The 10547-nt window shown below is 38.3% G+C and overlaps 2 protein-coding genes across 3 annotated transcripts in view; one reads left to right on the plus strand and one right to left on the minus strand.

The window, feature by feature from the left end:
• pacsin1b (protein kinase C and casein kinase substrate in neurons 1b) overlaps window positions 1–3372 on the minus strand; it is a 29107-nt gene extending 25735 nt beyond the window's left edge. For both annotated transcript variants that reach the window (XM_044348028.1, XM_044348029.1), the window contains exon 1: window positions 3118–3372. The gene's annotated coding sequence lies outside the window, so the exon portion shown is untranslated. The remainder of the gene's footprint in view (window positions 1–3117) is intronic.
• Window positions 3373–5456: 2084 nt separating this feature from the next.
• rps10 (ribosomal protein S10) lies at window positions 5457–9472 on the plus strand. Its single transcript, XM_044348032.1, has 6 exons — window positions 5457–5563; window positions 6011–6160; window positions 7303–7477; window positions 8591–8668; window positions 9003–9058; window positions 9387–9472. The coding sequence occupies exons 2-6, from the start codon at window positions 6011–6013 to the stop codon at window positions 9426–9428; spliced, it is 501 nt and encodes a 166-aa protein (XP_044203967.1). The 5' UTR covers window positions 5457–5563; the 3' UTR covers window positions 9429–9472.
• The last annotated feature ends 1075 nt before the right edge of the window (window positions 9473–10547 follow it).

The following is a 10547-nucleotide window of genomic DNA, read 5'->3' on the forward strand; positions in this document are numbered from 1 at the left end:
CCAAGCTTGTAAGTACAAATGGAGATTGGAAGCAAACAGTGACATTTATGCCCACTGGGAATAACATACAAAGAAAGAAAAAGGCAACTTAGGACTTCGCCTAATTAATTACATTAGCAATGACCCTTCATCTGTCATCTGTGCTACAGAAATGGGGAGGAGTTGAACCAGGCGCCGCAAATCAAATGAGTGTCCCTAATTTGTCACATGAATTAATCCAGTTAGGCACTCGCTCAAACAAAAGCACTTTAACATGTGTGCAGACTGAAACACATACATCCAATCATGCCTCTCTCTCTATAAATGACCCTTAGTTATGATATTTCCATGATGTAAAACACTGAACATTTACAATTAATATTCCAAAACAAATGAACCACATACCGAAGCCTGAATGACCCTAAAACATCTATAAATGTTGTGAAAAAACTTTTAGGAATGTATTCAAATTTCACCTGTAGTTCACTTGCTCACAATATATTAACCATTAACCACAGTATAGTAACCATTCCCTGCATCCAAATGATCCCCTGTTGAAGCATACCTGTGTTTGCTTAAGCCTTATTATGGCAAGGTTGATGAGTTTGATGATATGAAATGATTTCCTCATAACAAACAGTGTAGGAGGCAGAGGATTCCTGCTCAGAGTGACATGAAATGTACTTGAGCAGGGAGATTATGTGTTTTCTCCTGCATATGGGAAGCTGAAAATTACAGCAAAGACTACAAAAACAATAAAGTAACTTTGAAGGGCTAACAATATGGTAAACTGCGCTTCCACCAAGATGGAAGACTTGGTAGAGATATCCTGATCTTTAGTCCCAACAGTATAAAGCAAGCTCCAAAAACTGGACCTAACACTTCCCATAATGCAACTCAATAGCCTGTTTTGCTTTCTTTCGCACTCAACACCTCCAGTTTGTGACACAGGCTTTCTGTTATAAATGTGTAGTCTCCAAACCTCTCAGATGGTATTATCAGGGTTATTTTCTAAGACTTGACAAAGCTCCTGCAGAGCCACATTATGCAATTATTTTCACAGGTTGAGCAGTACTCCTCATATGACAAGTAAACAGATCTTTGTTGTGTCAGATCAGTGGAGGAACCACACAATGTTGTTTTTCTTAAATAAACTGACTTGCATATATGGCATAAATTCACCAAACTTTTGATATAAATGGTATTTGCTTAAAGGATAAGGCCAGCGACTTTCTATATGTTTCTTATTGTCAACAACTCTAATGGGCAAAGCCAAACCAACAATGAATTGATCCTACCTACAAGTAGCCTATTGTGTGTGTATCCAGATCCTGATATATCGTATTCTTCTCTGTGCCGTAGACCTCCATTGTTGTCCAAAAACACGGACATCAAAAACACGTCAATTAACCTAATTGTTGTACCGGGTAACGTGTAGATATTTAACGATTAGTCAGTTAGTTGTTTGACATAAAATGAATCGGCAACTATATTGATAATTGAATAATTGTTCAAGTCATTTTTAAGCGAAAATGCCCAAAATTTGCTGGTTCTCAGATGTGATGATTTGATGCTTAAGTGTTTCCCCCATAATTGTACAGGCCTGGTGGGCCACCAGGCCAACGAGAGGCCCCACCGGGTCAAAAAAATCTTTTCTTTACTGCTAAAATAACCCCAAATATCCATTCATTCAGAAATCAATAATCATTTGCATTTGGGAGCCTCTGTGCGGCACTGTTCTGAAACGTGAGTCAACCTCTGTGTCGTTGCCTGGGAAACTCTCGACGTGATGCGAGTACCTCGTCTCTTTAGGGTTTTTTCGGCGCGTACCACCAGGCCTGAAAAAAATTCTAGGGGAAACAGTGATGCTTTTCTTTGTTATACATGATAGTAAATCGATTTGTTAATCGTGAATACTTAATTGATTTGACTGTAAAATGTTAATAGTTTAAAAATTGCCTGTTACAATTTCCCAGAGTCAAAGGTGATTTCTTCAAATGTCTTATTTTGTCCAACCAACAGTGCAAAACCCAAAGATGTTTAGTTTACTAAACATGTATGACAAAAAAAGCATCAAATTGTCACATTTGAGAAGCTGAAACCAGCAAATTTTTGGCATTTTTGATTAAAAAATTATTATTATTAAAATAGTTGATTAATTTCTGTTGCTCTATTAATGGACTACTCATTACATGTTACCCAGTGCAACGTTAAGGCTCATTGACATATTTTTAAAAGTTTTTTTGACAACAACAGAGGTCTACGGCACAGAGGAACACGATTTCAGGCTTTGGATACACACACAATACTTTAAGTAGGATGAGTTCATTGTTGGTTTGGATCTGCGCATGAGATTTGTTGACAATAAGAAAACTATAGAAAATCAGCCTTATCCTTTTATATCTTTGTACAGCCATTTCCAGGTATCACAGGGTGGCCAGCAGCCTGTTGTGTATAACATGCAACAGTCCATCAGTGATCAGACTGAGTTCAGAACCGTGGACAGAGCTCAGTCAGGGATGTGAGGCTGCGTTCAGATGGAGGTCAGTCACATCAGCTCTGACCTGAGAGCTTCTACCAGCTGCTCTCCAATAATAAATCAAAGAAATGTGGTGTTCTGGAGGAAGCACAGGCTTTTTTTTTTTTTTTTTTTTTTTTGACTTTAGACATCCTTCCCAGCCCTCTGCTGCTGCAGCCTGCACAGCCTGCTGGCTCTCCGCTCCTCACTGCATGTTCATCTGCATAACAACTCCTCAAAAATGTTCACAGATGTCTTTTCTTATATCACACTAAACGTATTTACACGCTGATTCATTCTGATTTTAAATAAGTGTCGTGAAGCAGGAGTAAATTATAGTCTGGCAGCGGTTCAAGTTATCTCCCGCACTTCAACACAAACTGCAGGTTTGACAGAAAGGCTATAGCGATTAAATTTACAGACTTTCCCTTTAAAAAAAAACCCAATTCACTTTTTATACTGAGGGCTTTACACTGGTTGGTAAATGCCTGTTCTCGCCGTCAGCAGATGTAACGGTTCAGCCAAATATTAGCTTTAAATTAAGCTACTTTATGTACAACAAACCTAAGCTAGCTGTTGGTAACTGATATTTGGTTGCAGTATATCAAAAATAAACATACCGACACGAGATTATAATCCAGCTCCTTTGTATATTTTTTAAATGTAATCACTGTCTTCATTAACAGGGTCTGCCTCCGTTGTGTCGCCGGTAAGTATATCGCTGAAAGGAGCCGTCAGATGGGGGATGGTCCGGGAGACGAGACTGTTTTTTTTTCCTAGGACGGTGAAGTCATAGCCCGCCCTGCTCTGCCGCTGATTGGTTTACCCGGAAGTTCTTGCCTTAACTCTAACCAATCATACTCCTCATGCCTAAACCTAACCAACCCAACCAACACAGGCAACGAGTACTAGCCAATCAGAAGCAGAGTAGAGCGGGTCATTCCGTCGCTATCCTAGGAAATAAATTAGGGTCCGCCAGTCGCTGTCAAGACAACCATAATGAGCGGTTCTTCTTCCGGGAAGCGCTTTTTAAAAATTTTACATACTACATTTAAACATTTCAGAACCACACATGTAACCATGAGACAAGTCGTATCAAGCAATTAAATGTACAAAAATGAAAGAAAATAAAACACACAAAACTGAACTGAAGAATTTTACATATGGGTGAGGTGAGTGAAATGAACTCATGATTAGACAGATGACAGAAAAAAGAAAGGAAATTATGGTGACAGTACAGGTTAGCTATCCATGCTATAATCAGAACACCCACTGTAAAGACAGTTAATAGCTGCTATCTTAGATGTTTAAATGTATCTGATAATATTCTCAGTCATGCAGGTCACGGTTATCTAAGGAGGGTTGAATCGAAGGCAACTGGACTTGGTTGTAAAATCATTTACAAGTAAGGTTGTCAAAATTATCGATACTTTGATACTTTTTCGATATCGAGTGTTTAAAACAATACGATAAAAGTATCCAAAATACTGAAACTATTAAAAAAACAGATATACAATCAGATTTTCAACCCAAGGCTGCACAGATGAAACAATGGGGAAGAAAAATAAACTAGTCCTCAACTTGTGGCTGTTATTCTCTCTAGCAACAAATCTACCATGTAACTGGTGGGTCATGTGGTGCTTAGCCAGGGCAAATTTCATTAAAAAAAAAAAAGATCCTATATTGTGTGCCTAGGACTTTTTTTTTCTTTTTGAGAGAGGTATTGAGTATCACTATTATTGTATCAAAGTTTAAAATTCTGGTATCATGACAGCCTTAATAGGAAGTCTGTTAAGATGAAAATATTGGTCAATTAATCATGTCTTAAAGTGAAAATTAATCACCAGCCATTTTGATAACTGATTAATTAAGTCAGCTATCAAGCAAAAATGTCAGTCATTCTCTGGTTTCAGCTTTTCATATGTGAGAATTTGCTGCTTCTTTTCTTTTTGTTTTATATAATTGAAAATTGAGTGTTTGGGCCTGTTGGTCAGACAGCAATTTGAAGATGTCACTATTTTCTGACATTATGTAGCTTAAAATAATAATTTTTGCTTCTGAATTGACTAACTGTACAGCTTAATCAATAATGAAAATAATGGTTAGACTCAACTGGTGTTCACTCAGTGTTTTTTGCTGTCAGTATATTTAAGCTGATCCTCCGCATCCTGCTGTTTGTTACTAGGAAATCATCTCATTTCTGATCCCATCAGGGGATCATTTGGATGTAGGCAATGGTTAAGGAATATATATCAGTATATACCGGTATTGTGTAGATTATACAGGTATGAATATTTAGCATACGAAAGTGGGCCAGTTCAGGCAATGATGCAGCACCGCTGGCCTTCTTCTTCTGGCCTGGACAAAATGGATGTGAGCCTGAAATGACCCACATGTAAAATAGCAAATATGGCCCAAATATCCCAAATCAAATGTGAGCCTTTTTTGTTAAAGATGTGGTGCTCTCAGGTATGTGTATTGTGGATGTGGGCCAGATCTGGTTTATCTGATTTGTTCTTGGTTGACATACGGATTGCTTGTGGCCCACATTTGGAAAACAGGAGCAGACTGCCCAAGTGCCATCATTCCATGTGGTATGTGGGCCGGATGAAAGTGCCGAAAGTGTCAGGTGTGGGCCGGATCTGGGCCACATTAATTTTGCTATCTGGGTGAGGAGCACTTGGTGCATGTAATTTCTTTTGTTGTAAAGCACTTTAAGCTGCATTTTTTGAATGAAAGGTGCTATAAAAATAAATCTATCTATCTATCTATCTATCTATCAGCCAAAGCGTTGATATTTTTATTTGTAAATATACAATATATATAATGTGAATTACACATACAATAAAAAAACTAAAAACAAAACAAACAAACAAACAAAAAAACATAATAAAACAACTCTTTAAAATAACTTAATGTTTGTTATTTGCTAGTGTCACCGTACTGGTTTTCCACTCCGCACCAGCAGGGGGCGGCACATCTCCGGCAGCCTCGGGGCGAGAGGATAAACCTTCCCGAACAACGACAGCCGTTCCTTCCGGCTCCGGTCCCCTAACAAGTGGAAAGGTAAAGAAACTACCAGCGTAGTAATCTAAATATATCTTCAACATCTCTCGTGCTATTAAACACCAATGTTTGATTTCTGGTAGATGTTACTATCATAATGAGATACGTGAGCGTATTTTAGCCGTTAACGGTGTAAAATCGCTGATATTAGACTTAGAAGTGGGGAAGTAACCCCGGCTCTGATGCTCATGAACGGCTGCCATTTTTCCTCTGTATCCTCCAGGCCGCGTTTCAGAAATGTTAGAGCTAAACGTGTCTACCAAGTGTTGTGAACATTTAAAAAAACATAATGTGTCGGTTTATTACACCTTCAGCAAAACACATTTTCTACTGCAGAGATTCAGTTTAATCTGAAATGGCTAAGTGGGCTAACCGGCTAGCTAGCTAGCTATCATGCTACCGTTGGCTGTCATGTACTTGTATTAATTATCAACTCGCTTAACACAGATGCTGATGCCCAAGAAGAATCGCATTGCTATCTATGAGCTCCTCTTCAAGGAGGGAGTCATGGTGGCCAAGAAAGATGTCCACCTGGCCAAGCATCCCGAGCTTGCTGACAAGAATGTGCCCAACCTTCATGTGATGAAAGCGATGCAGGTGAGAAACTGTGTGATGAGAGATTAACAGTGATATTCAGGGGGCTAAAACACCGGCCAGTATAGTATATTAAGTGTTTGGTTTCCTTTATCTATTCAGGTGAACTTGATGTTGTTGATGAAAATTGAAACCAGTTTTTCTTGCCATATTAATTTCTCCTGTTCATGCTTGCCATTTGAAGATACCTTCATAATTAAATTAGTCAAATCAAGTAGATATGGCTCATTGTTAGTCTTTTTAATGCCAAAGTCCCTCTTTTTATTACTACCACCGCAGCTCAACAGGGAAAGTGTTTGAAGAAACAGGAAGAGGGAATTTGATGCTAAGAAGACTATAAATGTGGCAGATATCTATTTCATACAACAAACTCTGAAACCTCATATAAACTTCAAATAAACTTTTACATGCATTTTTAGTCAGAATGACTGTGTGGACACATTGTGGATTTTGGCCCTCATCACTTACATTGAAAGCACATTTGAAGGAGATCTTTTAATAACCAGTATGAACAGGAGGAATGATGACAGTGCAGAAAAACCTCTTTCAGTGTACTTTTATAAGACAGACTTATAAAATTGTGAACCTATTCTTTAAGTTCCTATACTGTCAAAGCAGTGGTTCCCAAACTGCAGGAGGTCCTCACATGACCTGGGAGGAAAATGTGGCATGGAACTTAAATTAAATGAGCTATTCATTTAGAAACAAAACACAAGTAAGAGTGCACTAATGCTGGACATGGCTGTCAAGATGGATTGCCAGATTTATTAGGACAGTGAAACAATGTGTGAAGTATGACATGGACACATGGGCAGGGAGAAAGAAACAGATGATGCTCATCAAGCAAAAGCAAGAGTCTAATCAAAAATATCATGAGTACTGCCTCCATTGTATTGAGAGCCATGTGTGTTTTATGTTAAAACTTTGGCAGCTTGTATAGTTTAACTTGTATTTTTAAATTTGCACAACCTAATTAAAAAGTGCATGTTCTTGTGTCATTTCAGTGAAACTCAACTGGACACCTTATGTCACCAGTTATAAATGAAAAGATTCATTTACCATCTGTTTGCTCACACCAAATGATTTAGTGTTTTATTTGTCTACATGATGTGATAACTGCGTGACGTCTGTGCTTTTCCCTTCAGTCCTTGAAGTCCTGTGGGTACGTCAAGGAGCAATTTGCCTGGCGTCACTTCTACTGGTACCTCACCAACGAAGGTATCCAGTATCTGAGAGACTTCCTCCACCTTCCCTCCGAGATTGTGCCCGCCACCCTGCGTCGCCAGACCCGCCCTGAGACCGCAAGGCCCAGGCCCAAGGGTAAGCGCTCTGATATACCGCTGACATGTTTTACCAACAACTACTTCGTTTTCAGTTGGAACGTAAATTATTTCTCAAATCCCACAGTGTGCAGAATACGGGTAGAAAAAAACAATTGTACAAACATCGCTTTCTAAAGTCAGTATCAGGCGATACTGCTTTTTAGTTTTTTAAGGACATCAAATTATTTTCCAGGATTAAATCTAGCATTGATGGTTAATTTTGGGACCTGCCTGACAGACATGTAGTCATTAGGTATTGATGTAAACCTGCTGAGTGGACACATTCCACTGAGCTTAACATCAGAGGCTGCAGCCATGTCTGTGTTATGAGTTCAGCGCCACGTCTGGATAGTTTCCAGCTCTGTATTAGCTGGAGATGATATATAACTTCTGTAGAGGATTGAAAAATGCAAATCCAGCCACCAGTCAAGTCTCTTAAGATTTTCTGTTGATTAAATAGGAAGGGCAGGATGTAAGATGAAAATCACAAGCTACATAACCATCCTCCCTAAACAGTACATCACAATGTCATGTTAAATCTAGCTCAAGATGTTGGATTACATGATAAAGGAAACTAAATAAGCTGTTGGTTTGAGTCCTCTGATTCTTGACAGTCATTTGATACTTTCCTAGCATCTTTCTCTTTGGGGGTTTATTCAAGCTACAGTATTGATTACACTGCAGAGTCTTTGATTTAAAGCTGAAATGTGGTCCTGCAGCATCAGACACTCTATTCAGAACAACTGAGGCTTAAAATTATTAAACATCTAACATGAAACTGGGATAGCTGAGAACATCCCCAGGAAATGTAGTGCTACAAGACAAAATGGTGACTGTCTGCTGCAGCAACACATTTTGCATTTATCTTTCCCTCAAAAAAAAGGTCATGAATAATCTGTTTATAAAGGAGTCCCGGAGGCCACGTTTAAAAAGCATACTGCTCCCCTATCTAACATATTTAGTAAGACCCCTAAACAAAAGAGCAGAACAACTCTAAAATTTAAAGTACACGGAATTTCCTGTTATGAGTTCATGCTTTTTGTTAAGCAAAATAATCTTTTAACCAAAGTGGAAATCGAGCTGAATGTTTTTTGTGTTTTTGTTTCTGCAGGAATGGAAGGAGAGAGGCCCGCCCGCCTTAACCGTGGAGAGGCCGACAGAGACGCATACAGGCGATCTGCTGCACCCCGTATGTATAGCGCTACTAATACTAGTCACTGAACTGCTTATGTGGTTTTGTGATGTGTAAATGTTTAAAATGAGCTTCATGCAGTATTAAGGATCCAAGGTGGAAAGCTGACAATTGATTCTTGAGATTATAAAACAGGAGAATGAATTGATGTAACCTGGAAAGAAAACATTTTAAATAATACAATTACACACATTTTAAAGGAAAGTTTATAATAAGTTTTAGCATAAGTTATTGAATTTTATGTGTGTCTAACAGCCTTTTGTGGCCAATGTTTTTGAAGTTAAAGATATAATTGTCGTTAACCAACTTCCATTTGTAATTTTTCCTTCAGCTGGTGCTGACAAGAAAGCAGAGGCCGGTGCCGGAGCTGCCACAGAGTTCCAGTTCGTAAGTACCGCTGACACTTTTACTTTGTATTATTTTTGTAAATTTTATTTTTGCAGCTATGCAAATGTCATTGATGACAAAAGCAAACCACTGGTCTTTATTTGAATCTGAATCTTTATTTTTTTTTCCCCCGATAATGACAAATAATCTTGAGCAACGATACAATAAATGCTCAACATTCCTCCCTGAAACATTGTTAGTGTGTGGGTGCGGTTACACACTGGTTTCAGTAAGGATTGCCAAGCTAAATTTAGTTTGTATATTGCAGTCATAAAAACTTACTACTCTGGTTGACTGATGTATTGACAAAACTCTTCCTGTTTTACAGAGGGGTGGCTTTGGACGCGGCAGAGGACAGCAGCCTCAGTAAATTTTACAATCTCTTTCTGTACAATAAAGAAAATCAAAATACAACATGTCCACCTCTAGTTTTATTTGTTAATGGCATGTGACTTTTTTTGTGTGTGTGTGTATTATGATTTTAAAAATGAACAATTGGTGTGTTCTAGTAGCACACGTGTCTTTGTGATGCTGAGAAGATGAAGGTTACATCATCAGTTTGACATTTAGAAGAACGTGTGTAGAATAACGGCGACCAGTTGAAACAGGAGCCTCTCAGGTTGGTCAGTGAGATTGCAGTTAAAATCGCTGAATTATTAGATCATTAATGAGGTGGCAAAAAAGGAGGATAAGTGCTTGGATACAAGTGCTCTTTTTCTCTCTATTTGTAAAACACAAGATCCTGTGAGTCACTCAGGTTGTCTAAATAGGAAGGCACTTCAATGGCTCTTTATTTGGCTGATGGGGGCTAATAATGGTGGATTGAGGTCACTGAAATTTGCAGAGTGACGAACCATTCTGAGCAGAGAGGAAATGTGGAAACTAATTGGTGTCTAGATTGCAGACTGATACGACGAAGCCTGTTTCAAAAATATGCAAAGCAGCTTTTACTTAAAAAGGACTAAAGCTGTGTTTTTACACAGAAGCCACATGAAGGTAGACGTGCCGTTTTTATGACTAATTTTAATGTGAAGTCATACTTATTAGCTGTCTCATTCCAATTCAAAGCAGATTGTGAGTATATATAGTGTGTTCATACTGGGAAAATGACAAAATTAAGTACACTCAAGAATGGTGTACTGTAGAACAATAACTTTAGAGTGTGTCAATACACTTAACATAAAAGAAACGGCAGAGCTGCTCACAGCTGGAAAAAAATGAAACTAACTTTCGATGGTGGTGAGACAGCTCCAGGAACAACTTTGAAAATACTACAAAGTGTGAAAACTACTGTTAAGATTAGTGTGTCATACATACTGTATACTGTTAAGTGTAGTATGGAATTTGGACGCAGCAATTTGACAATGACCACACTTTAAACTACACATGAAAAGGGAAAATACATAACATTCAATTAGTCTAGTATACAAAAACCTTATGCAATATTCAAATTACTCTTATCTGCATTGTATTGTTGGAGATCTGAAAG

Source organism: Thunnus albacares, chromosome 4, assembly GCF_914725855.1.
Source record: "Thunnus albacares chromosome 4, fThuAlb1.1, whole genome shotgun sequence".
NCBI classification, from domain to species: Eukaryota; Metazoa; Chordata; class Actinopteri; order Scombriformes; family Scombridae; genus Thunnus; species Thunnus albacares.